Source organism: Mandrillus leucophaeus, unplaced genomic scaffold (assembly GCF_000951045.1).
Source record: "Mandrillus leucophaeus isolate KB7577 unplaced genomic scaffold, Mleu.le_1.0 Scaffold252, whole genome shotgun sequence".
Taxonomy (NCBI): Eukaryota; Metazoa; Chordata; class Mammalia; order Primates; family Cercopithecidae; genus Mandrillus; species Mandrillus leucophaeus.
In genome coordinates this window covers 3,225,303-3,252,793 of record NW_012102610.1, presented here as the reverse complement: position 1 = coordinate 3,252,793, position 27,491 = coordinate 3,225,303, and the positions used below count along the sequence as shown (strand labels likewise).

General features: G+C 46.1%; 1 protein-coding gene across 2 annotated transcripts; it reads left to right on the top strand.

Annotated features, from left to right (window-relative positions):
- Positions 1–7,453: 7,453 nt before the first annotated feature.
- MRPS25 (mitochondrial ribosomal protein S25) lies at positions 7,454–22,305 on the top strand. Of its 2 annotated transcripts, none has more exons than XM_011983641.1 (4): positions 7,454–7,726; positions 11,426–11,532; positions 17,391–17,478; positions 18,220–22,305. In XM_011983641.1, exons 1-4 carry the CDS (start codon positions 7,593–7,595, stop codon positions 18,410–18,412), a joined length of 522 nt encoding a protein of 173 aa, XP_011839031.1. In that variant the 5' UTR covers positions 7,454–7,592; the 3' UTR covers positions 18,413–22,305. The 2 variants fall into 2 exon arrangements, with proteins under 2 accessions (XP_011839031.1, XP_011839032.1); XM_011983642.1 differs by having other exon boundaries at positions 7,465–7,726; positions 20,912–22,305.
- The last annotated feature ends 5,186 nt before the right edge of the window (positions 22,306–27,491 follow it).

Below are 27,491 nucleotides of genomic sequence, written 5' to 3'. Positions count from 1 at the left end.
TAAGCTGCCAGTGCAGGGTATCAATGTGAATCTGGTCCTGAGCTTTTTAGAAAATAAGAGTGGTTAACTTTTTGGTTGATACTAGTATTACTTGTGAGAAGAGTTTCCCCACCCTTGTTCTGATGGAACAATTGTCTGTCACTGGAGAAATCTCCCTCCAGAGCTTTGGCAAAGTTACTCTGATCTGGGTCTGTTTAAAAGGCCTGGTCTCTAATTTAGGAATCGGTGATCTGGAAGCTTTTGCAAAACATCACCAGAAGAAGGGAAGCTTCCCAGAGTCAGAAGCTAAATTAAAATAATTTCCAAGGCTATTTGATCAGCCTTCTTCCCTTTTGGTTCATTGTGTTCTGACCTGGGGCACTGATGAGTTTTTTTTTTTTTGGAGACAAGAGTCTCACTTTGTTGCCCAGGCTGGAGTGCAGTAGCATGATCTCAGCTCACTGCAACCTCCACCTCCCCAGTTCAAGTGATTCTTGTGTCTCAGCCACCTGAATAGCTGGGATTACAGGTGTAGACCACCATGCCTGGCTAATCTCTGTATTTTTAGTAGAGATGGGGTTTCACCGTTTTGACCAGGCTGGTTTTGAACTCCTGGCCTCAAGTGATCTGCCATCTTGGCCTCCCAAAGTGCTGGGAACACAGGCGTGAGCCACTGTGCCCACCCTGATGAGATGTTTTATTACCAACGTTAGTATTAAGAAACTGAAATGTTTGAAGAAGCACAACCCAGGATCGTGCTGGTAGCACCCACAGTACTTAACTATTAGTCAATTAAGACCAGAAAGGGAAATTGTTAATTTAGCTCTGGTGCTTTGGTTTACAGGAACATAACCCTTAACTGACATCTGACATCATGATAGCCACATGTGCTCAGCTCCGGGTAGAGTTTCTGCAGTTACTCATCTTAACTAATGAACAATAACTGACCACTGGTCACTTTATGCCCTGTAACTAGCTTTAGGCCATACTTTCACTGGTTACTGGTGTGAGAGCTGAAATTAATTTTGTTACATTCTGGTGAAGATCCCTCTTGATAATGGGAATGTTTGAACTCTCTTGATGAAAAAATAATCTGTATTTGTGTTGATGTTCACATTTCTGTATCACATTTCTTACCCTTTGGTTGAATGAAAAGGTCTTGTATAGGGTGTGGAGACGGGAAGTGGGGACCCTTTGCATTTGGGATCTGTTCACAAACAGCCATACGAGTGGGTTAACGAATGTCAGCCAATTACCAGCCCTGCTGGTGGTTATGGGTTGTTTTGAGAAGTTGGCAACCAGGCATCTAAGATGTTGCCTGGTACAGGCCTCTTTTCTTCCCTGAGGCCCATGACATTTCTCTGATACTCCAGAGGGTTTCCCAGATGGCCAGTAGGCTCCTCCCTGCTTAGGCTCTCATTTCTCTGAAAAGAGGATGAATTGAAAAGCAGGTAGTTTCAGAAGCTAATTGCTGCTTTCCATCATAATTATTTTTCTTGTGAGAACATTTCTCTTTTAATTAGCTAGTGATTTTGATTAACACTAATTCACTAAACATACCCCTTCCCTCAAATCACCTCAGGTAACAATCTGTAAGTAACTAAAAGCATTGAGAAACACACAAGAAACATTTTTTAAACCTATTTTTAAAGGCCCGGCTGGGTGCAGTGGCTCATGCCTGTAATCCCAGCACTTTGGGAAGCCGAGGCGGGTGGATCACCTGAGGTCAGGAATTTGAGACCAGCATGGCCAACATGGTGAAACCTCGTCTGTACTAAAAATACAAAAATTAGCTGGGCGTGGTGGCAGACGCCTGTAATCCCAGCTACTCAGGGAGGCTGAGGCACAAGAATCACTTGAACCTAGGAGGCGGAGGTTGCAGTCAGCCAAGATTGCACCACTGCACTCCAGCCTGGGTGAGAAGAGCAAGACTCCGTCTCACGAAAAACAAACAAAACTGACTCATTGAATATACTAAACCAAACTAAAGTCATATTATTTTGATTAAGTTTATCCATGGCTGTATTCTTCTATGAATTCTTCCATTTAATTCTTCCATGATTATCTTCTCCTGTAAATATATACATCACAGGAGTTAGAATTCTCTACCCATCAGCTGTACCATGTTGCAGAATTCATGCAGGCACAAAGTTGGAGTTACAGAGATGGGTTGACAGCAGGGAAAACTTGGCCTATGTATTATAACCACAACTTCAAGTTCTTACCTCATGTGAATATTCACCCTTCCTTTAGTCTTCCAAGGCAAATAGCCCCATCTCATCACCAAATGAGCAAGGTCTTGATACGGCATAGCAGATCTCCCTAAACACAGATCATGAGAAAAGATGGAAGAGACTTAGGGATTCAGGCATCAGATGAAGTTGGCTTTTCCCTTTTATGCCTTGTTTGTATTTCCCCCTGTCTAATACACTAAGGATACTTACTCATTGTACTTGCAGCTCAATATGTCTTTGCTGTTCAGATACTAAACTGTATCTCTGAGTCATTGTGAGCTGTGCAGTAGGTTGGACATTGTCATAGTTGGTGATGGGACTCAAAATGAAAAGGTGGTCTCTTTACCAGGTCACAGACTGTAGCAGATTGTGCTTGTTATCTGACAATGACTGTCACTTTGAGGGTCGTTGATTTGCATGCACTATTCTGGGGCCTTGTATTGGAGCCTTTTTTAAAAAAAATAAAATCTGAGATAGAGGTTGGGGGTGTGTGTGTCTGTGTGCACGTGTGTTACAAGTGAGAATCATCAGATGACATCTCTTCTTTCTTGATGACAACCATCTGAGTATCAGAATAGTTCCAGCACCTGTGTTGTTTGTCTGGTTAAAGCCTCTGGAAAAAATGAAGGTCACTGGGCTCTGAACAGGGGATAGATACGGGTTCCAGTTCTGCCCTTATTCCCAGTTATTCCTGCAGTGCTGGTTAAATGAACAGTTTTACACAGTGTAGTGCAGATCCCTTAATGATCCTATCATCCCTGTTTCACACTGGAAGAAACTGAGGCTCAGAGATTGAGGAACCTTGTGATTGCCATCTGCCAGTCACCACCCCTGCATGACCACATTTCCCTCCATCGGCTCTACCAGCATGCCTGTGAGGGAGGTAGTTACTCAGCTGTTCTTCTGACCCTAGATGCAGAAAAGTTAAGAGAGATTAGCCTGGCTTAGGCCACACAGCCAGTCAATGGTGGAATGAGGGTTTAAATCCAGATCTGCCTGGCTTACTTTGCCCTCAGTAACAAGTAGCTGGGTCAGGTGGTGGTTTGGTGGTGGTGGGTGCTCAACCATTGTGTCAAGCTCAAAGAGGGCAGAAAAGGGCAATGGGGAATGAGGTTGGGTGCTGCTGAGCTGGTTTCTGATAGTGACTTTACCTGAGTCTGTGAAACAGATCTCCTTAGGGCCTATGTAGATTCTTAAACCAGGAGAGTATAATATGTAGTGCTCACTATAGGCTAGACTGAGTGCTAAGTATTATGCATGGCTTACCTCAGTCTTCCCAACAACCCATTTACAGATGCGGAAATAAGTGAGTGGTGAAGTTAAGCTTGCTTAGGGTTGCACTGCTGGGTTTCCAGCCTAGGTCTGTCTGACTGCAAAACCCAAGCGGCCCTAGATTGTGTTGTATGTGGACACCCATGTTTCTAACGTGGAATGGGGTGTTTCATCCCTAGTAACTGCCTCCAGTGGACTTTTAAGATGAAAAACTTGTGCGTAACTCGTCAGGAAGCCTAGTGTAGTTGTAAAAATACTTCAGAAAGCACTTCCGATTTTGGCTCAGATACATAGAGTTTGAAAGTTATCCTATCCTTACCACAAGAAAAAGCTGGGCAAACCAAATCAATGGCCTTTCTTGGTCCCATTAGAGAGCTGAGTGTGCAAGTCAAACTGCCATCCCAAAATCTGGAGAGAGGTGAGTCCAGAGAGTCAGCAAGATCTGATTGGAGCAGAAGCCATGGGAGCCATAGCTAGTAGGAAAACTTAAATGGTAATTTTGAGGAACTGCTGGAGGTTGAGTGTGGACTAGCATGGGAGTGAGCAACTCTCCCTCACCCCCAACGCTTTCCTGGGTTTTACTCGACTTGGTTCTTTTGGTGAAGAACTGAGAAAGACCCTCTGGTGGCTCTGGTGGGAAAGGGAGAATCATCTTTGTAACCAGAGCCTTCTCCATAACAAAGCTTATTCCCCAGAGGAAAGCACTTTTTCACAGAGCCTTATCCCATCTGGAGGAGGGCATTTCTCCCATTCCAGCCCCCTCTAGCCTTCCTGGGTCTTGTAAGGGGGGTACAAAGGGGAATTAAGAAACACTTGTGAGCCAGTGCGGTGGCTGACACCTGTAATTCCAGCACTTTGGGAGGCCGAGGTGGGCAGATTGCTTGAGCCCAGGAGTTGAAGACCAGTCTGGGCAATATAGCGAAACTTCATCTTTATAAAAAATACAAAAATTAACCAGGCATTGTGGCACGTGCCATAGTCCAAGCTACTCGGGACTGAGGTGGGAGAATTGCTTGAGCCTGGGAAGTAGAGGCTGCAGTGAGCTGTGATTGCACCACTGTACTGCACTCCAGCCTGGGTGATAGAACAAGACACTGCCTCAAAAAAAAAAAAAAAAAAAAAAAGAAAAGAAAAAACCTTGTATAGGTCACAGCCCAAGGACACAAGCCCACTAAAATGCTGAGATTTAATCATAAGATTATAGAATGCTTCACCTCCCCCATGTTTTTCCACCATATCAACAGGACTCCAGGATAGTAACAGTAAGTTACAGCTGGAAGAGCTGCAAGACATGGACTCTCTCAGGAGGAATATCCAGGGAAGCCCAAAGGCAAGAGGAGATAAACACAAAGACACTAGAGGAACTGGAAGCTTCTGACACCTACAGCTATGGCAAACATTAAACACAGCTCACAACTCTGAGTCAGATTAACATAAGTTCTCATTCTAGAGGCTTATTTACCCCAGTTCTTATGGCCCAATAGAGTGGATATTCTACTTTCAACAAAAAAAATTATAAGCATGCTAAAAGGCAAGGAAAAAAAATAAACCCAATAATCAGATGAAACAAAGCAAACATCAGAACCACACTCACATGTTGGAATTATCAGACAAGAAATTTAAAATGTGGTCTGTTAAGGGGTCTAATGGTAAAAGTAAACAACATACAAGAACAGATGGGTAATGTAAACAGAGATAAGAAAACTAAGAATCATGCCGGATGCAGTGGTTCACACCTATAATCCCAGCACTTTGGGAGACTGAGGCAGGCAGATCACTTGAGGTCAGGAGTTTGAGACCAGCCAGGCTAACATGGTGAAACCCTGTCTCTACTAAAAATACAAAAATTAGACTGGGCACAGTGGCTCATGCCTGTAATCACAGCACTTTGGGAGAGGCCAAGGCGGGTGGATCACCTGAGGTCAGGAGTTCAAGACCAGCCTGGCCAACATGGTAAAACCCCGTCTCTACTAGAAATACAAAAATTAGCTGGGTGTGTTGGTGGGCAGCTGTAATCTCAGTTACTCAGGAGGCTGAGGCAGGAGAATCACTTGAGCCCGGGAGGCAGAGGTTGCAGTGAGCCAAGATGGAGCCATTGCACTCCAGCCTGGGTGACAGCAAGACTTCGTCTCAAAAAAAAAAAAAAAAAAAAAGCCAGGCATGGTGGTACGCACCTAGAGTCCCAGCTGAGGCAGAGGTAGGAGAATTGCTTGAGCCCAGGAGGTATAGGTTGCAGTGAGCAGAGATTGCGCCATTGCACTCCAGCCTGGGCAACAGAGCGAGACTTTGTCTCAAAACAAACAAACAAACAAACAAACACCCTAAGAATCAAAAGGAAGTGCTAGAAGTTAAAACCTTAAATGAAAAATGCCTTAATGGGCTTATCAGTAGGCTGTCCACAGCCAAAGATTCAATGAATTTGAAGATAGGTCAACAGAAACTTCCCCAGTAAACTGCAAAGAGAACCCTCATCCCCCTGCCAGAACATTCAAGAACTATGAGGCAATTTCAGAAGACATAAAATGCATTTAAGTTGAATACTAGAAAGAGAAAAGAGTGAAGAAAAAATACCTGAAGCAATAAATGGCTAAGAACTTTACAAAATTAATGAGACATGAAATCACAGATCCAGGAAGCTCAGAGAACTCCAAGCAGGACAAATACAAAACATCTACAGCTCTGCATTACCTTATTCTAACCCGGTAAACCAAACACCAAGAGAAAATTGTGAAAGAAGAAGCTAAAGGAAAAAGCCATCATACCAATAAACATAATTACAGCTAATTACTTGTTTGAAACCATGCAAGCAAAAAAAGAGTGGAGTGAAGTATTTAAATTGTTGAAAGAAAAACACCAGGATTGGGCATGGTGGCTCACGCCAGTAATCCCAGCACTTTGGGAAGCTGAGACGGGCGAATCATCTGAGGACAGGAGTTCGAGACCAGCCTGACCAACATGGAGAAACCCCGTCTCTACTGAAAATATAAAATTAGCTGGGTGTAGTGGCGCATGCCTGTAATTCCAGCTACTCAGGAGGCTGAGGCAGGAGAATCGCTTGAACCTGGGAGGCGGAGGTTGCAGTGAGCCAAGATAGCACCATTGCACTCCAGCCAGGAAGGAAGGGAGGGAGGGAAAGGAAAAACACTAACCTAGAATTCTAAATCTGGCAAAATTACTCTTCAAAAGAGAAGGAGAAATAACTTTCAGATCAAGAGTACTTCAGAAATGCACCTTTTTTTTTTTTTTTTTTTTGAGATGGAGTCTTGCTCTGTCACCCAGGCTAGAGTGCAGTGGCGCGATCTTGGTTCACTGCAATCCCCGCTTCCCGGGTTCAAGCGATCCTCCCACCTCAGCCTTCTGAGTAGCTGGGACCACAGGCGCTGCCCCTACACCCGGCTTTTTTTTTGTATTTTCGGTAGACATGGGGTTTCGCCGTATTGGGCAGGCTAGTCTCGAATTCCTGACCTCAAGCACTCTTCCCGCCTCGGCCTCCCCAAAGGCTGGGTTTACAGGCAGGAGCCACCGCGCCTGGCCCTAGAAATGCATGTCACCCATAGTTTGTTTATGAGAAAATTGAGGTCCTGAGTTGTTAAGTGGCTGAACTTAGGAAGCAATTGATCCCAAACCATTTTTTTTTCTTTAAAGTGCAGTTTGAACTCTTCATGTTAAAGCTGGAGATGTTCAGGGAGAAAAATGGACTTTAGGTTCAATAGAATGTTATCAGCTGATTTGATATCCAAACTCAGTTTTCCTGATTATTTCTTATTGCAATGTCTGACATTTAGCCTATGTAAAAATATTTTCCCGTTAGTGGATGGGGAAATTACTAACTTACAGGACGCGAAAACCTAAATCTTCCAAGCGGAAGGAGTCCTAAAGCGAAGATGCACACGCCGACTCTCGCCGCGCCAGGTCGAAGGCCGCCTACGAGTCCCAGGGTGCTCCGCGGCGTGCACTGCCCTCCGGGAAGCGTCTCCTGTGCGTCTGCGCGGGAGGTGGAACCTGGCTCTGGGGAGAAGCGGCGTGGGATCCGCGCCGGGTGCTAGCTAGTCCTTCTCGTCGCTCTTCGGCGCGCGCAGTGGGGTCGGCCCCGCCACCGTCGCCGCCATGCCCATGAAAGGCCGCTTCCCCATCCGCCGCACCCTGCAATATCTGAGCCAGGGAAACGTGGTGTTCAAGGAGTCCGTGAAGGTCATGACAGTGAATTACAACACGCACGGGGAGCTGGGCGAGGGCGCCAGGTCAGTCGCAGCCCCGGCAGCCGTAACCTGCTACTCGTGCCAGCCTGCTGGTAACGTGAGGTCCCTAGTCGCGCTGGGCGCCCGCTCAGCCCCGGGGCGGGCCCCCCAGGTCGGCGCTGTTACCCCCATTTTACAGAGGTCGAGACTGAGGCGGACGGCGGGGCCCCCGCCAGGCCGGCTGCAGTCGTGACGAGGTTTGCGGGGCGGAGGACAAGAACCCCCCTCCTAGATCTCCTTCCTCCGGCGCGGTGGGCGAGGCTGACCCGAGGGAGGCCACCGGTTCCCTTGGCCCCTGTGGCCAGCAAGGCAAGCGCTGGGGAGGGGCAGCCGCAGATCCTTTCGGGGTGACGGGAATGACACCCCTGCCCCAGGACGAATCTGAGAATAAAATGAGAGAAATAACAGCTGCGAACACTGATCATGTCTCGCACAGTTCTGAATGCTTCTCGCGCTTTCTCTCTTCTGATGCCTACAGAAACCCCAGCTTACCGCCACTCTAAGGCTGGGGAAGTGCACAGAGAGGTTAAATAACTTGCGGCTCCCCGAGACACCATGGCAGCCAGTGAGCGGTGAGCCGGGCTGTGTGGCCAGGAGTAAGTGAAAGCCCTTCCTTCGGGACTCAAGGTTTGGAAGTAATTAATTATGTCAGCTGTGCAGCAGCAGGCCCTACCCCGACTAGAGGGAACTATAGGGGACGCCCAGGATGTCTTTCAGCTTGGAACAGAGCAGGGACTCATTGAATGGCAGTTGGCAAGTGAAAGGTTTGGATTGACCCTGAGGCCGCGTGCCTTAGGCTCTGCAGGTATGAAGTCTACATTTATTGAGTACCCTCTGAGTGCTAGGCTGTGTGCTGTGTGCTGGGAGTTCAGCAGTGATGGAGGAGATGGCCTTAGCCCGCAGAAACTTTGGTACTGGGTGTATGTTGGATCAAAATGAGGCGTGGAGCAACTCCCTGTGGGGCATGGTCCCCTTGGTGACGGACCTTCACTGCATGGCCCTTCAGGAGAGCCGGAAGCCACTTCCTAGCCATTTGCTCTGCGCAGGTGAATCTGAGAACTTGGACCTGCTTGCCTGGAATCAGCTGGCTTGATGGCTTCCTGGAAGACTTGGTCTTGGTCTTAGGGTGAATGGGCACCCAGACACTCCTTCATAACCTACTGCACGACTGTGCACACCTCTGTCCCAGGGCAACTGCCAGGCAGATAATGGGAAGGAGTGGGGGTCTCGATGCGGCCTGCAGCGAGCTGGAGAGCACTTGCCCTATCCGGAGGGCCCTTCACTGTTTGGCACTGTGGGCTCCGTGGAGAATTTCTGATTTGTCAAGAAGCTGAAATCCAGATTTTTATGTAAATCTCTGGCTTTTAAATGGTCAGCCAATCAAAATAAGCCTGTGAGCCTCTTACATTCTCAAATATTTTAATATTCTCTAGGTAAATGGGATATAAAGAACCATTTGCTGTTTCTTTGTTCCTGGTGGTAGGGACTGGCCTGTGCCACCTGTGCCCTCTGTGATCTTGTGCCCATGGGTTGGAGTCTGTCTGCCTTGCTCTGGCTAGCCGCACTCCTCCCCCAATCCCCAGCCCTTGTTTGTTCATGTGCCCTCAGCATTTCAGCTGCCCCACTGGGACCTACCTCCATCCCAGGTGCCTGCGACCGGTACGGCCAGTCTTTGGGTACCTGCTGGGGGGAGTGGGCAGGTGCCTTATTTAGTATCTGAGGGCCAAGTCCCTACTCACCCCTGCCAGGTGTTCTACCCTTAAGAAGTGGCCCCAAGCCTCAGGGTGAATTTGATGGTGACAGAACAGTGTGATGGAAGGCCACACTAACAGCCCAGTTAGACCTGGGTCAGTTTACTTAACTTCTGATCTCAGTTTCCTTACTAATTGTAAAATCCCACCTTCTGGGGTTGGAGAGTCAGGTGCCTAGCAAAGTGTCTGGCATATACAGCAGGTGCCCAACTTAAGGTTCCTGCCATTATTTACTTTCCTCCTGTGTTTCAGCAAGAACCATTTTAAGATCTCTGTTGCATTTCTGTCCTAGTAGTTTAAAGTATGGGACCGTCTCACCTGGCTGTGTCCTGGTTTATTTGTAAAAAGTTCTGTGACGCTGAGATACTCTGCAGTGGGGTGGGAACTGACCAGAGGCTTCCTACGCCCCGGAAGGTAAATTCAGCCTTTGAGCTCCCAGGCCTGTGTGCTGTGGGGGTCTCCAAGGCCTCCATTCCTCCACTAGAGGCAACAGTTTTCAGGGCTTGACTATTTCATTTGAGTCTTATACCCATATAGTTAATAACATCCTCAGAGAGCCACTTTTTTGTTTGTTTGTTTGTTTGAGATAGGACCTTGCTCTGTCGCCTAGGCTGGAATGTGGTGCAATCACAGCTCACTGGCTCACTGCAACCTCAAACTTCTAGGCTTAAGCGATCCTCCTTCATCAGCCTCCCAAGTAGTTGGGACCACCGGCATGTACCACTATGCCCAGCGAATTTTTTAATTATTTTTTTTATAGAGACAGGGTCTCCCTATGTTGCCCAGGCTGGTATCAAACTCCTGAGCTCAAGCAGTCTTCCTGCCTGGGCTTCCCAAAGTGCTGGGATTACAGGTGTGAGCCACTGCACCTGGCTGAGAGCTACTTGTTGATTTTTTGCTTTAGGCCTTATCTGTGGACTTGTCACTATGGAACGTCTCTCACCACCATTGCTACTTCTCACCCCCAAAACCTCCATACTCTTCCACCCACTCCTCCCAGTATCATTATTCCAAATTTTGTATAGGATGATATTCAGCATTCAGATTAATATTACTTTGTAAATGCTATACACAATTGAGCCAAATAGAATACTATGATTATGCATTTTCTTTTTCGCAAGGCCTTTTGTTTTCTCTGGAGTATAAATCTATGTTTAAATCTTCTAAGTTTAAAGGTGTTCCTCCACTCCTGAATTGTAAAACTGTTCCCCCATGTGTAAATACATTGGTCTCATTATTTAAAAATTGTGGTATAACCTAGATACGGTGCACACCTGTAAGTATACTACAGCTCCATGAACTGCCACTCATGTTTATACCTTGTCTTCACCACACAAATCATGACGTAGTACCTTTCCTGGTTTCATTTTTTTTTTTTTTTTTTTTTTTTTTTTGAGATGGGGTCTTGCTCTGTCACCCAGGCTGGAGTGCAGTGGCCGGATCTCAGCTCACTGCAAGCTCCTTCTCCCGGGTTCACGCCATTCTCCTGCCTCAGCCTCCCGAGTAGCTGGGACTACAGGCGCCCGCCACCTCGCCCGGCTAGTTTTTTGTATTTTTTAGTAGAGACGGGGTTTCACCGGGTTCGCCAGGATGGTCTCGATCTCCTGACCTTGTGATCCGCCCGTCTCGGCCTCCCAAAGTGCTGGGATTACAGGCTTGAGCCACCGTGCCCGGCCCCTGGTTTCATTTTCAGTGGTGCTTTGGCATTGGTGTTAAGTTAGCTTGCGGTGCAGGTTGGGATACAGATTTCTTTCCCCTCAAATGCCTGCCCAGGGGTCCCCATGCCATTCAGGGAATCTTCTAAGAGGACCCCTGCGAGTTGTTTTTCACAGCCTTTTTGGGTCCTCTGAGAATCCGATGAAAACACTGGACTTTCTCCCTAGAAAAATACCCATGCATAAAATTTTAGGCTAAAAACTGTTTCATAGGTTTCATTTCTTCCCTTTTGCAGGAAATTTGTGTTTTTCAACATACCTCAGATTCAATACAAAAACCCTTGGGTGCAGATCATGATGTTTAAGAACATGACGCCGTCACCCTTCCTGCGATTCTACTTAGGTGAGTGGGGCCCTTGCCATGGTCCAGGGGCTGTCCAGACATTCCTGGAGAGACTGCATCCTTCCTGCGGGAGCGTCAGGACGAGCTGCAGCGCGCGCTGTCATGCTGTGTCTGTGCCTCCTGGCACCTTTGGCTTCCCCATACCTAGGCACTCAGCAGCCACTGAGGTCTGGACTCCGTTCCCTCTCCAACCTCATCTCTTATCCTCTGCCTCACACCATGGGGGTAATTGTTCCAAAGTTCCTTGTCACACCAGACTGTGATGCCTTTGCCCAAGCTTGTTTCTGGCCTGAAATCCGCTTTCTACCTGCATTTGCTTATTTAACTGAAAAAAAAAAAAAAGTTCCTTCAGGGCTCAGTATGGGCACCACTTCTAGGAAGCCTTCCCTGCATCCGAGAGTGACCTCCCATATGCCCCCAGAAGCCCTCTGTCTTAGTGCTGTGTGTGTCCTCTCAGGACTGTGTGCACTTACACGATGCTGTTCATGTTTGGATCAGGCACTAAGTGATGTTTATTCCATTAAGTTTGGCTCCATGCTGGAAAACCAGGAGGGCAGCTGTTCTGGCCCAGCTCTCAGACACTTTGGTCCTGAGCAAGTAATAGACCCATTTTAAAATCTGTCAGCTGAAGGCAAAATGTCTGCCATACATGGCTATGAGAATCAAATGAAGTGTAGGTTGGGAAATGCTTCAGGAAACAAAATGACCATGTTTTTTCATTCATTCAACAAATATGTAACACATGTTCCCTAGGACCAGGTGCTGGTCCGGAGGCTGGGATTATATCCAGCAGAGGGAGACAGAGAGTGAACAAGTAATTTTAACAAAAGATTAGGGCCAGGCGCGGTGGCTCACACCTGTAATCCCATCACTTTGGGAGGCCGAGGTGGGTGGATCACGAGATCAGGAGATCGAGACCATCCTGGCTAACACGGTGAAACCCTGTCTCTACTAAAAAAAACAATTAGCCAGGTGTGGTGGCAGGCGCCTGTAGTCCCAGCTGCTCGGAGGCTGAGGCAGGAGAATGGCTTGAACCTGGGAGGCGGAGCTTACAGTGAGCTGAGATCGTGCCCCACTGCACTCCAGCCTGGGTGGCAGAGCGAGACTCCGTCTCAAAAAAAAAAAAAATTAGTGCTGTGGACCTGGCGGTGCAGTGGCTCACCCCTGCAATCCCAGCACTTTGGGAGGCTGAAGCAGGTGGATCTCGAGCTCAGGAGTTCAAGACCAATATGGGCCACATGGTGAAACCCCATCTCTACAAAAAAATATTTAGCTGGTGTGGTGGCATATGCCTGTGGTCCCAGCTACCTGGGGGGCTGAGGCAGGAGGATTGCTTGAGCCTGGGAGGCAGAGGTTGCAGTGAGCCAAGATTGCACCACTGTATGCCAGCCTGGGCAACAGAGTGAGACCTTGTCTTAAAAAAAAAAAAAAAAAAAAAGATTAGTGCTGTAAGAAACAGGACAAACAGGCAAGGTTAGAAGGGTGGCCCTGTGGCAGTTTGTGCATGTGAGCTTTGCTTATGTTTTTAAAACCAACTTTATTGAGGTGTAATTTACCTCAGTGTGCTGGTAGTGGCACACCCAAGTAGCACGTGCACCTGGATGGGTACTGGCCGTTGTTATATACCTGTACACTTATGTACATGCCCCAAGATGCAGAATGCCCCAGGACTGCAGGAAGTTCCTTAGTGCCACTTTCTAGTTAATTTCCCTTCCACCAGAGGCAACCCGTTATCCCTTCTGTCACTATAGATGCATTTTGTTTTAGAATGTCATGTAACTAGAATCTCACAGTATGTGTTCCCTTGTGCCTGGTGTCTTTTACTCATGTTTTGAGATTCACCCAGGTTACATGTTTCGTGGTTTTTCCTGTTTCTGGCTGGGTGGTATTCCATTCTGTGAACGTACCACAGCGTGTCCACTCGCCTGTTGATGACTCTTTAGGTTTTTGTAAGATGCCGAGAGAGTTAGAAGTATGACATTTATGAGAGAGAAGACCTTGAAAGAAACCGGGAGAGTGAGGAGGCCGGGCAGGGAAGGTCGCCAGAACCACAGATGAGGACGCAGCTGTGGGAGTGTTGGCCAGCGCAGCGGGACATTCTAGCCTTGTGTTGGGTACTGAAGGCCAGACCCTAGGCCCTGGCCAGGGACAGTACGGGCTGCCCAAGTGCTGCGCAGATCCCAGCAGTACTCCACAGGGCTCTCAGCTCAGCGGCTCCTCCTGGGAGGTCCTTGCTTGAAGGGAGGTTTGAGCGGCGGCCTCCTGGCTGCCAAGAAGAAAGCTACAGTAAAGGTGCGTGTAGGCTGCGCAGGTCTCTGGACAGAGGCATTCAGGCCTCCTGGGGGTATACCTGAGTGCAACTGCCGGGTCACAGAGCAGCTGTGTATTGAAGGTTCTCAGGCACTGCCTTTCCAAAGCAATTGTGCCGTGTTGCACTCCAGTCACTGGGTGGAGTTCCAGCAGCTGCACATCCTCGCTCACGCTAGTATTGTTGTATTCATGTCCCAGGGCTACTGTAACAATTAACCACCAACTTGGTGGCTTCACACAAATGTATGATCTTGCAGATCTGTGGGTTAGAAGTCCAGCATGGGCTGGAATCAGTGTCAGCAGAGCCTTCCTTTCTGGAGGCTTGAGGTGAACCCACGTCCTTGCGTTTCTTAGACTCCAGTGCCTGTCCACATTCTTTGGCTTGGGGCCTCATTCTACCATCTTCAAAGCCAGCAACCTTGCATATGCAGCCGTCCCTCCATCCTTCCACCTCCCTCTGACCACAGGTCAGGTGCTGCAGTTGTAAGGACACATGGGGTTAACCTGGGCCCGTTGGATGATCCAGGATCCTCTCTCCAACTCAAGGCCCTTAACTTGAATCACATCTGCAGAGTCCCTTTTGCTGTGTAAGGTTCTGGGGGTTAGGACGTGGACATCTCTGGGGACCATTATTCTGCCCATCAAATTGTCTTTTCAAGTTTAGCCATTCCGTTGGGTGTATATCTCATTGGAGTTTTAATTTGCATTTCCCCCAAGTTTCTTTTCCTGCGCTTATTGACCATTCAGATATTTATTTTGTAAAGAGTCTGTTTGAATCTTTTTTCCATTAAAAAAAAAAAAAACGGGGCCGGGCGCGGTGGCTCAAGCCTGTAATCCCAGCACTTTGGGAGGCCGAGGTGGGCGGATCACGAGGTCAGGAGATCGAGACCATCCTGGCTAACCCGGTGAAAGCCCGTCTCTACTAAAGAAAATACAAAAAAACTAGCCAGGCGAGGTGGCGGGCGCCTGTAGTCCCAGCTACTTGGGAGGCTGAGGCAGGAGAATGGCGTGAACCTGGGAGGCGGAGCTTGCAGTGAGCTGAGATCCAGCCACTGCACTCCAGCCTGGGTGACAGAGCGAGACTCCGTCTCAAAAAAAAAAAGAAAAAAAGGTGGGGGAGCCGCTTTCTTATCAAGTTCTTTATGTGTTCTGGGGTGCATTTCCTTTGTCGGAGATAATGTCTCATGACTGTTTTCTCTGTTTGTGGCCTGCTTTTCATTTTCTTAGTGGTGTCTTTTGAAGAGCAGAAATTTTAATTTTGATGAATTCAGTTTATCATTAAAAAAATTTTTTTTTAAAGACGGAGTCTTACTGTTGCCGAGGTTGAGTGCAGGTGTGTTCTATCCTAAATTCACTTTTTTCCAGTAGTTTTTATTTTCCAGATTCCTTAGGATTTTCTACATGCACTGTAATAATGTCATCTGCAAATAAAGACAGTTATACTTCTTTTCCAATCTTTTTTGTTTTGTCTTAACTCACTGGCTAAAGTGGCAGTAATATTTTGCATTTCTACTCGCAACGTATAAGAGTTCCAGTTACTCTGCATCCTCACTAGCACTTGGTATTGTCTGTGCTTTTACAATTTTAGCCATTTGCATATCTTGTTGTGGTTTTAATTTGCATTTTCCTAGTGACTAACTGAGATCTCATCATTTCGTGTGCTTATTGTTAGCCCTTTAAAAATTTTTAGTTACATGTTTATTCAGCGATGTGGTTTGGATCTGTGTCCCCACCCAAATCTCATGTTCAGTTATAATTCCCAATATTGAGGTGGGGTGTGATGGGCCTGGTCCAGTCACCATGGGGGTGGTGTCTCATGAATGGTTTAGCACCATCCCCTTTGGTACTGTGGTTGTGATAGTGAGTTCTCTTGAGATCTGGCTGTTTAAAAGTGTGTGGCACCTCCCCCTTCTCTCTCTTGCTCCTGCTCCCACCATGTGAGACTCTTGCTCCCCCTTTGCCTTCTGCCATGATTGGAAGCTTCCTGAGGCCTCCCCAGAAGCAGAAGCTGCTGTGCTTCCTGTACATCCTGCAGAACCATGAACCAGTGAAGCCTCTTTTCTCTATAAACTGCTCAGTCTCAGGCATTTCTTTATAGCAATGTGAGAGAATGAACTAATACATTAAGATATTTCGCCCATTTTATTATAAGTTGGATTGTCTGAGTTGTAAGATTTTTTTTTTTATATATTCTGGATATAAGTCCTTTATCAGATATACACATATTTTCTCCCAGACTGTGGGTTATGGTGTCTTCTGAACTGTAAAAGTTTTTAATTTTGATTTTTCAATTTATAGAGTTTTTTTTTTTTCTTTTATGGATTATGTTTTTTAATGTCATCTCCAAAATATATTTGCCTAGGTAAGGTCATGACAATTTTCTCCTGTGTTCTCTTCTAGAAGTTTTATAAACGTTTGAGCACTTACATTTAGGTCCCGAATCCATTTTGAGTTTTAATTTTTTTTTCTGAGGTGGAGTCTGGCTCTGTTGCCCAGGCTGGAGTGCAGTGGCACGATCTCAGCTCACTGCAACCTCTGCCTCCAGGGTTCAAGCGATTCTCCTGCCTCAGCCTCCTGGAGTTTTACTTTTTAAAATTTTAATGTTGTGGGTAAAAGTCTAAATTCACTTATTAGCATATAGATAGCCAGTTGTCCCAGTGCCATTTGTTGAAAAGATTATCTTTCTTCATTGAATTATCTTGGTATCTTTGCTGAAAATCATTTGACCTTATAAATAAGGGTTTATTTCTGGACTCAGTTTTGTTCCATTACAGCATATGTCTATTCTTTTTTTTTTTTTTTTCGAGACAGAGTCTCGCACTGTCACCCAGGCTGGAGTGCTGTGGTGCGATCTCTGCTCAGTGCAACCTCCACCTCCTGGGTTCAAGCAATTCTCCTGCCTCCCGCTAATTTTTTTGTATTTTTAGTAGAGACGGGGTTTCACTACGTTGGTCAGGCTGGTCTTGAACTCCTGACCTCATGATCCACCCGCCCTAGCCTTCCAAAGGGCTGGAATTATAGGCTTGAACCACAGCGCCCAGCCATATTCTTATATTAGTACCACGCTGTCTCGATTATAGTAATTTCAATTTATTGTAAATTTGAAATTGGAAAGTAAACGTTCTCCCATTTTCTCGTTTTTCAGAATTGTTTTGGCTCTTTTGGGTCCTTTGCATTTCCATATGAATTTTAGGCTTACCTTCTAAGTTTCTACAAAAACACCTCCTGGGATTTTGATAGGGATTGATTGAATCTATGTACATCAGTTTGGGGAGAATTGCCGTCTTAAGAATATTGGGTCTTTCTATCCATAAACATGGAATGTCTATTAAAACAGCATGCTTTTTTACATATCTAAAGCTTATGCTTGCTCGGGTCTAAAGAAAAATGGAAAAAGGAAGGGTGGTATTATGTATTATGTAAACAAATATATCTATTTTATTGTTAAACTGTTTCTGCCACTAAAATCAAGTCCCAAATTACAACTTTCTGAGGCTGAGTGTGCTGTGAGTTCTGTTTCTCTTCTGCCCTGTGCTTTCCGTTTCCAGATTCTGGGGAGCAGGTCCTGGTGGATGTGGAGACCAAGAGCAATAAGGAGATCATGGAACACATCAGAAAAATCTTGGGGAAGAATGAGTGAGTTGTTTGGTTTGACCTGGAAGGAGCAAACTTCTCAGCCCAGAGAATTTGAGGAAGAAAGGGGTGTGTGGGAAGGGTGTTGAGAGGTAAGATTCTCTGACAGTGAACCCCAGACACTACAAGAGCTGGGGCTGTAGAATCAGTTCTTTCTGATGTTGCTGTTCACCAAATCATGAAACCTCTGTAAGCTTTATCTCCCTTGGCTGTACAGTGTTGAGAAGTACCTCTCTCCCTTTTGCAGGGGATGGGAAGCTGAAATGCAGCTGACTTGTGGCCCTGTGCAGCTAACCCTTCTCTCCTGGGAATCTCAGCTTGGAGCTAGTAGATATCTAGCCCCAGAGCTCCTGGTGACAGGTCTTTCTTTCCATGAATGAGAGGAGACAGAAAGGGAGGGAAGCCGACGAAGTCTGTCTTTGAGAAACTGCACAGAGGTCTTTTCAGGCTCCTTTATCCTGTGATTGATTGTCAGCGCTGTGGGCCCCACCTGTGGCAGCAGATAGGCTGACCACACTGCGTAGGCTTGCTCCTGTGGTCTGAGGGGACAACAGCAGGCCTTCCTGCAGTCCTCTCCTCAGGGGCCAGCAGGGAGAGAGGGATAGGCTTTGGCAGTGAGGATCAGGTTAGAAGGCAGGAGATCCAGGTGTCCCTGGTGGATGGTGGGGCTGTCTCAGCTGAGAAACTGCCCTGTGCCTGCCACTCAGTCGCCAATGCTTGGTTGCCATCTGTGCACTTTGGCAGGGAAACCCTCAGGGAAGAGGAGGAGAAGAAAAAGGAGCTCTCTCACCCAGCCAACTTCGGCCCTCGAAAGTACTGCCTGCGGGAGTGCATCTGTGAAGTGGAAGGGCAGGTGCCCTGCCCCAGCCTGGTGCCATTACCCAAGGAGATGAGGGGGAAGTACAAAGCCATTCTGAAAGCCAGTGCCCAGGACTAAGGCCCATGGTCACTGTGGGCTGGGGTGATGGTGTCTGACCAGTGGGAATATTGGAATGGGATTACTCTGGCCCAGGGAAGCCCCTGGTTCTGTCCCTGGAGACTCTGGAAATCCTTTTGCATTAAAAGGACTTTACACACCTGTGTAAAAGGACATGGGAGAGGAGGGTCTGAAGCTGAGCGCTAAATGAATATCCCTGCTCCACTGGTCAATAAAACGCTTCCTAACAGCAGCTTGGTGTGTATCTGGTCCTAGTCAAGAGGAAGGCCTGTGTAGTAGAAAGGCTTTGGGCCTGGGAGGTTAAGGCCACAGCCTGTTGACACCTGTTTTGGTCCTGTGACGCTTTACTGGTCTCCACTGGCTTTGAATCTTCCTCTGGGCCCTACTCTGGAGAACATCAGGGTTGCTGTGGTTGAGTCTGGCTAGCACTGTCTGTGGTTGGCAGTGCGGACACCCCTCCATTCAGTTCCTTGGGTATTTTTCAGAAATCCAAAGGCAACCCTTTGTGCACCGCTCACTTTTCTAAGTATAATTGATGACCCTTGCCTGCTGGGGAGCCTAGCCATGGGCCAGAGATGGAAGAGCCCCAGTGGCTGACAGGCCAGCCTCACCCAGGCACGTACCTGCTGACCAGTACCTGCTGACTGCCAGCCTGTGGCCCAGCCACTGTGTGCATTAGCAGGGAGGTTTGTAGGCCTTGAAGGAAAGGAGACACCACCTGGTGGCCACATCGGGGCCTGCTGCGGGGATGGTGTCTATAGCTGGTCACCTGGCTCTGCTGGCTCCCTCAGGCCCTGCTTACCAAGCTCTGGAGGCGGGAGTGCTGCATTACTGAGCACCTTCCTTGTTCTTTCCTCATAGGACACTGATGTTACTGTCATTGTAGTTATGCTAAAGTGGAGGTTTCGGCCTCCAGAAGACAGCAGAGCCCTCTAGGGTCACCTTAAGAATAGGTTTAGCAAGGCTGGGTGTGGTGGCTCATGCCTGTAATCCCAGCACTTTGGGAGGCTGATGTGGGTAGATCAGTTGAGCCCAGGAGTTCGAGACCAGCCTAGGCAACATGGCAAGACCTTGTCTCTACAAAAAATACAAAAATTAGCTGGGTGCGGTGTTACGCGTCTGTAGTTCCAGCTATTTGGAAAGCTGCGGTGGGAGGATCTTTTGAGCTTGGAAGGTCAAGGCTTCAGTGAATCATGATCATGTGCTACTGCACTCCAGCCTGGGCCACAGAGCAAGACTGTCTCAAGAAAAACAATTTTTTAAATAGGTTTAATGATAAAGTGAAGGACCAGTTGGACCATGGCCCCCTAGAAACTCAACCAAGGAGACTTGACTTGTATCTGATACAAGGCGGCAGTGGTTAAAAGAATTAAAAAAGGACGGTGATGCTTGGAAGAGCAGAACCAAAGTTTTCACTCCTCTACCTACTAGGGCCTTGGCCAAGTCTTAAAACTTTCTGAGTCTGTAACTGGTTTTGTCTGTAAAATGGGGAAAAGGCTACCTTTTCTGCCACATGAACTAGCCGCCTGGTGAAATGATGTCATACTACAATGTGTTTCATTAACTGTTGGAGATTATCACATTAAATTGAGCAGATTTGGGTCTTTTACATTTGATGCTCAAGTTTGATTCTGTACCAGACCTGTGTTCGGGGTGATGGCTTGTCAGGGGTGGGAGGGGAAGGTGGGCAGAGACTGATGTATAATGGACAGGTGTTCCTTGAGTGACCACAGACTTACAAAGGGAGTGTTTAATTGCAATCTCTGCCATCAGCATTTTGGCTGGGTGGAAAAAGCTCTCCTCCACTCAGAGCCCTCCCATGTCTGCTGGTTTCAGTTCCCCACCCAACTGACTGAAGTCTTGACCTTGCCACTAGCTGCCTGGGCATTCTACTTGGCTGCAAGGGCTCTTTAGAAAGCACCTAGTTCCTTTTGGCTTTCATCTGCAGTTTAGGTCTCCATAGCTAGTGACACAGAAAGCCTTATGAGAGTATTTCTTCCCTCTAGGGCCCAAAGAGGCTACTCACCAGCAGGAATGTCCTGAACCAAAGGAGTGGTGACCCTTCTCTAGACAGAATAAATGTCTGGTCCGTAATGGGACAGAAAACTAGGGTTTGAGTTCAGGCTTGACACAGGAGTGATGGGCAGTAAGCTGGACGACCCAGACCCAGAAGGGACATGTGTGGAGACAGCAGCATTCCTGTGGTGCAGTTACTGCTTGTGTGGCCAGCTTCACAGGCAGCAGATAATTTGTGGAAGTAACATTATTTTCTTTTTTTGTCCCCTGTAGGCTACTTGATCCTGGATAGTTTCTCTTTAAACCTTTGTCTTTCCCTATTTTGTTTAGTAGTGATGAAAGATGGGTTTAAAATATACAGAAATGGGAGAAAATTAGAGAAAATATGAAGATTTTATAATTTATACATGTTCTTAATTTTATTTGCACAAGCAGTGTTCACAGCCTTATTTTTCTGAAGTGACCACTTTTATTCTCTTTGAGGCACTACCTGGCAGCACCATCTAAACCTGTATCTGCTGTGGTCCCGGTTACTCAGGAGGCTGAGGCAGGAGGATCGCTTGAGTCCAGGAGGTTGAGGCTGCAGTAAGCCATGACTGTACCACTGCACTCCAGCCTGGGTGACAGAGTGAGGCCCTATCTGGCTGCCAGTGAGTTCTGTTGTGCATCAGACTTTGGACCTCAGAATTTTCACCTGGAACATGAGAGGTCAGATGACATAATGAGTATGTTCTAACTTTTGAAACTTCTGGAGCTTTTTTTTACTCTTGATAGCACGTATCCTTAAAGAACAAGCTTGTCAGTTTAAGGCCTGTCTGTAATGGAATCTGGTGGTCCAGCAGCCTAACGGTGCTCTGCTCCAGAAACATCTGTGTGGCTTCCCTACCCCTACACCAAGGAGCTGCCCTGCTGGGTGGATGTAAAGACTGTTCTGCCAGGGTTTCCCACTAAAGGTATTAACAAGTCACGTGGACCACAGAGGGCCCAATCCCCCTTGGCCGCTAAAGCTAAGGTTGGAGCCGGAGAGCTGTAGGGACCGGACCACCAGGATGCTTCATCTCCACAAAGGAGAGTGCCGCGCTGTCTGGGGGCCGGGCGTCACTACTATCATGAAGAAAAATGAGGAGCAGGATGCATGTTAGTCTTTAATTCACTTTTAATAGTATAAACCTCATTTAGGTAGTAGTATTAAGCCACAACAATAATGCCACATTGAAATAGCATTTAATAAAATGCATAAAGCTAATTCATGCACTGCAATACTCTATATACAAACACAACAATGCAAATTCTTCTTCAAGACTGAAGACATTGATTAGATATAAAATTCAGTTTAAAAAGAACATGCTATTTTTTAAATGCCATCACATAAACAAAGTGATTTCACAGGGAGAAGAAAGCTGTATAAAGCTACAGCTTTCAACAGGTTTTAAACCTGGCATTAAAATGTAATGGCAAAACCAATATTTTCTATATTGTGAAGGGCAAAGGTTACAGAAACGGTCCCAAGAAAATCTAACACCCAAATTTTCCTTTGATAGATAAGATGCCTTTAAAAGGGCTGGTAATGCAGTTGCATTCTAACAGAGAAGTCCAAACTACAGGTAAAAACTACGGCTTGTACTGTGAAAAATGTGCAGCTTTTCAGTTATAAAACTAGTTGAACACTGGTTTATAAGACAATCCATAGAACAGAGAGACTGTAGAAAAATATTCCAGCACTTGAGTTGTGTGTGGCAGCAGCATTTGAGTCCATGAATGCTATGGTCATTAAAATAACTGATTATACTTTCCTAAAGAAAAGCCATTTTTTAATGCAAAGTCTACTACTTCCAAATGTTATTCCAAACATTAAATTTTAACAGTCTATCAATCAATAAATGTTGAACATTTTTTTCTATTTTGCATGTATAAATATCAAGACGCCAAAATTATTTATAGCTGGGCATTAAAAAATCTGACATTTTTCTCCCCCCAAAGATACTTTTCTTAAGCTCACACTTTGTTTTTAGACTGCTGTTAAGATAAATAGCCCCAAAGGAAACTTTTTATTTTAATTCATTTAGAGACTGTCAAGTTTCCAATTGCATTTTAACTAGAAAGCCACTTTCAATAGCGTGATTGTCACGACAGGCTGTAACAGGGAAAGGTCGCACAATCTTGTGGGATGAGGCCAGTGAAATAGAAGCTTTCTCTACATCAAAAACAGGGAAGCTGAAAGCTAAATGACCCACCATCTCACAAAAGGCACTGAGTACTATGGTGTCATAAAGTGTTTTTAAAACATTTTGATAACTTATTTTAAAAAGAAAAAGAGTAACCTGTGGATTATGTGAGTTTTTGCAGCGATCCAGTGATTCTTTCCAGCAGGCCCCTGCTTCCCAGTTCTATGAGCAACTACTGCTGGGCCAGGCCCTGGCTCTCGAGGGCTGAGTTTCAGTTTAAGGCCAGATTAAGGGGGAAAATTCATCCGAATAGACCTGGACAAGGAAAATTTGGTATCTGTAGCTTTTAAGGGCACATACATCCATAATAAAATGCAATTCTTATCTGAAAATTTAAAATCATAATTTATAGAAACGAGTTAAAGTCTGTGGATTTCATTCACATGCTTACTGTTAAGAGAAGTAACTTGCTATTTGTAGCTTATATGCCGCAAAAGTTAGCCATCAACATCCATGCTTAGTTTTAAAGAATAATACTTGGTAGGTTGTTTACTTTTAACTGGGGATAGAGAGATGGAAATTACTATTTGTTCAGTCACAGGACAGTGCCCCAAATCTTGCTGACTGAGCACAGAGCAAGCCTGGGAAATTATTACCATCTTTGGGAGTCAGGCCTCACTGACACAGACCGTTCTGAATCTCTGACCGTGACGCCTGTCTCTGGGCTACTCAACAGAGCTGAATAGCTGGAAGGGCTGACGGCTCAACCCAACTGCCAAGTCCCTTCCAGGTAGTGCCATGAACAGGTGCACGAAAAGGTTAAAAATTCCCACGTAGTTTTGGATATTAAGATAAACTGTATTCCAGCTTCCTGGCTCTTGTCTGAACCTGGAGAATACAGGGAAATGTCACCCTGTCAGAACCTCTTCTGCCTGGAATTCTTCCTTTTGCAGAGTGGAGATTCTGACTTCATGGCCCTTCCCAGGCAGGCTCACCCAAAGGAAAATGGAGTGAAGAAAATCACCAGCAAATCTTCCCTGCTGAGGGACCTTGCAACACCCACATTAGTTTACATTAGCAACTTTATCAAAAACTCTCTTTAGAACATAAGGAAAGTCTGGATACATGTCTGTATACATAATATACATCTATGTACACATACACACACTATATACACTGTACATAGAGAGAGGATATAAACACATGTACATTCATTCAGTCTTACAGCCTAAAAACCTGTACACGCACGACGCTGCTGAAGGGACCCAGGGCCGGACATGCGAAGTGCACGCTGGTGGGAGGCACACAATGAGAAGGTCCAAACCCTGCGTACAAAAGACCCAAACCAACCCTGTCTTGATGAGAGGCTGGCTTTAAAAATTTACATCAAAGTTAAGACATTTTCAAAGAGCCACATAACCGAAAGAATGGAAGCTGAATAAAGAAAGCACGTGGGGCGTCTGCTCTGCTGGCTCAGGCATTCCCAGGGCCTAGTGGGCACTGCCCTCCCTGGGGGAAAAGTGGCTATCAGATGATGAGACTTTCCATGACCTGGACTAAGAGAAGAGTTAAAATGTTACCAATGACCCCATTGCACGTAAAGTCATTTACACTAGAAAGTGGGCAACAAACTTCCGGACTCTAATGAGATCAGGTTCCAGAACATGGATGTACAGACATGGCATGAACTACTGATTGTGGCCAGGGGCTGGAAGCCCTGCAGAGGGCGGGCTGTGAGCAAGAGTGCTCTGCAGGAAATATCCTCAAAGGACTATGAAAGTAAAAGCACTAGAAATAGCTAGAGTCCTTAGAACTTTTTGTTCCTTGCCGTAACTATCCCCCAAACAAGACAGACAGCTAAATACGTGTGTAGCGTGGATATTGCCTTGAGATTAGGGAGCCAAACGCATCCACTGTTACCACCATGGCTGGTGTCCTAACTGCCTCAGAAGAGTCCACATTCAATACTGACAATGACAAGCTAAAAATCAAGTCCCTCTTGAGGGCAATTACACATCTTAGAAGTGACTACACCTGAAATTAAATATAAAGCCCAGAACAGCAAAAGAACCTCAAACCACAGCCTTATGGCAAGGATTAGACAATAAATAATGTAACCCCTCAGGACACACATAGAAATGTCAAATTAGGAGAGTATGGTAGGTAACATACTTCCTTAAAAACACCTTCCAGGAGTAACTTGAAAAGTATTACTTGCTCAACTAATTTGGTCTTTCAAAAAATCTCTTCCTGTCCTGTTTTACGCTAATGTGTAATGATCTCCACCATTTTCAACATCTATCTGTCTTAACCCAACATTATATGAGATACTTCTGGAAAAGAGTCCACTTAACTAAGAGGTGACAGCATGTGTCTGTCCCACCTCTCTGAGCCAGCTACCTCTCCTCACTGAGGGAGGAGCGGCCAGGCCAGTAGAAGAGGGAGCATGACATGGCTCCGTGGAGTTCAGCAGCCAGAGGACAGGTCTCACTTCATGAAACCCAAAGTTTCACAAACTGCTAACAAGGGCTATAAGCCCTGTGAAAGCTGGAGCCCAAATATTTGGTTTGCATCTCTTTAAGTAATTCTTGACTTTGGGCTGACTTTCCTTAACCAACCTGATGGGAGATGAAATGGACCTGCAGTCAAAGGCTTGAAATGAGTTCAAGCAACAAGAATTCAGGTTATGCGGACATGATCCTTAAAGAAAAGGCCACTTCAAAGTAAAGCCAAGAGGATCTCAGAAACCAACCAAGAGGTGTTCAAAGCCAAAACAGTCCCTGGAATCAGCCATCACCAGCAAAGGGACTGAAAGAGCAGGCCCAGGTTAGAATCAGCACCTTTCCAAGCAAAATCATGTTTTCTGCAAGGCTGTTTCACCAGAGCCCAACACTTCCTCATCCAACGTGAGTCTAAGAGGCCTACTGGCTGCCACTGAATGACCTGGGAATGAGAGGAGGGGCTGGTGGAGACCTTTTCACCAACACCAAGAACTGGGATCTGAAAGCTATTATGCTTGTATTCCCAGGGAACTGCAACATGGCCCTCATGGTCACTCTCAAGAATCAAAATGACGGAAGGCAGGCAACAATCTGTGTTAGAGGCACGGCTGAGCTTCAGAATGCCTGCTACTAAAATCCTTCACAAACAAGAAATGAAACAAACCTGCCCTAATTCCATTGTCTCAGCTGGTTTTTTGTCTTAATTTTGAAACTGAAAACATCAGGGTTAGAAAAGTAAAAAATTACTTTAAGCTGGCAAAATTAAATCCTTCCCATCATTTTATAATGGCCACCCCCACTACTCCCCAAAATTTGTTGCCACGGCAAGAATTATAAAATGATATAATTAAATCCAAATAAGAATTTAGAAGTTGGAGACACTGTTCTCACTTACCCTACTAACAATGACTTGCATAAAGTGCTGCTAACCCTTCAGGATCAAGCATCCTGTTCTGCCTTGAGCCTGCGGCAGCTTCCATTCTGTCCAGTGTAGCTCCACAGGGGCATCTGTAGCTGGCTAGACTGCACCCCTATGGAGCACATGTGTGGCACCAGCCTCAGCCAGATCAGAGCCCCTGTGAGGCAGGGGAGTGTCCAGGGATCTTTTTGGATATCATCTGATTAACAAATCAAGAGGGGCAAATTTAACCCAACAGGGTATATTTTCTTAATCTGGACTATTTAAAAAGAAAAGACAAAGCAATTGACCTGGTCTTCCACATGCCACTTTTCTCAAACAGGAAAAGCTTGCTATACATTCACATCCATGGGAATTTATGGGTGTTTGCAGTTAGACATAACTGCCTTTTAAGCACGTATTCTGTTCTTGCTATAAACTCTGGTTGCTATAATTTATGAGGAGAAAGACTATCACCGTGGAAATTAAGGGTTGTTTTTAAGGAGCAAGCAGTCTGCATTTAAAATGCTCCAGGGTAGTCGGCAGGCACACACCTGGGGGAACCAAAGTGCACAGAGTGCTGGGAACATTAACAGACTTGCCAGCAGAGATGCCAAGTCTACACACATTTTTAAAATCTCTGGTATTTAAGGTCAACAGGAAGAAACTGTCCTGAAACCTTCCATCCAGCTTTACCAGGCCCTGACCACTCTGGCCAGCCCCACAGTTCTGATGGAGCTGCAGAAACACAAGTCCTTTTCAAGGGGGCATTTGGAGTGGAAAGCCCTGGGAAGGTAACCCTCACACTCCAAGGCCACACTCCTCCATCTGGACAAACACGCAAGCACCCCCAATTGTATTGGAAGTACTGTCAAGGGCTCAAAATGCCCACCTTGCGCTTTTTGGTCACAAGGCTCCATCTGCCACGAGCAGTGGATGTGACTTGGGGATGTTTTCACTTGCTGGAGGAATTGTACATCTCATTTGGCAGTTAATGTCTGACTAGTTGCAATCCAATTCAGATAACCAGTCATCAGAGGAGAACCCCAGGTTCTAGAGGAGTCTGCAGATGCCCATCAGAGACCAGGACCAAGTAGTCAGGGAACCTGACAAGTGTCTGCTCTATGGCTAGAGGCTTCTGGACTGGGTCACCACCGACTGTGCTACCACACTCCCACTTACTGCATGATGCAAATGAGCCACGTTTTCATTCACAGAATTCAGCTCAACTCCACAACTTGTGCACACAATTAGGAATGATGCCTTCTTTTCTTAAACATAAATGATTGTCTCCTGTACCCTAGTGAGTTTTCACAGAAACCATTAGCATTTCGGCAAAAGACATATACAGTTTTCCATTTGCCCTGCCCACAGGCAAGATGTTGCTAACATTACACATTGATAAGTGCTTAGAAAGTGCTAATATTATTACCCTGGTAATTAGTATCTATAATTCCAAGGACATTTTTTATATATATATACACACATACTATTCTCTT

Coding starts and splice junctions, on each gene's coding strand:
- MRPS25 (XM_011983641.1), top strand. CDS start 7,593: ATGCCCATGAAAGGCCGCTTCCCCATCCGCCGCACCCTGCAATATCTG. Junction 11,533..17,390: donor CTTCCTGCGATTCTACTTAG/GTGAGTGGGGCC, acceptor TTCCGTTTCCAG/ATTCTGGGGAGCAGGTCCTG. Junction 17,479..18,219: donor AAAATCTTGGGGAAGAATGA/GTGAGTTGTTTG, acceptor GCACTTTGGCAG/GGAAACCCTCAGGGAAGAGG.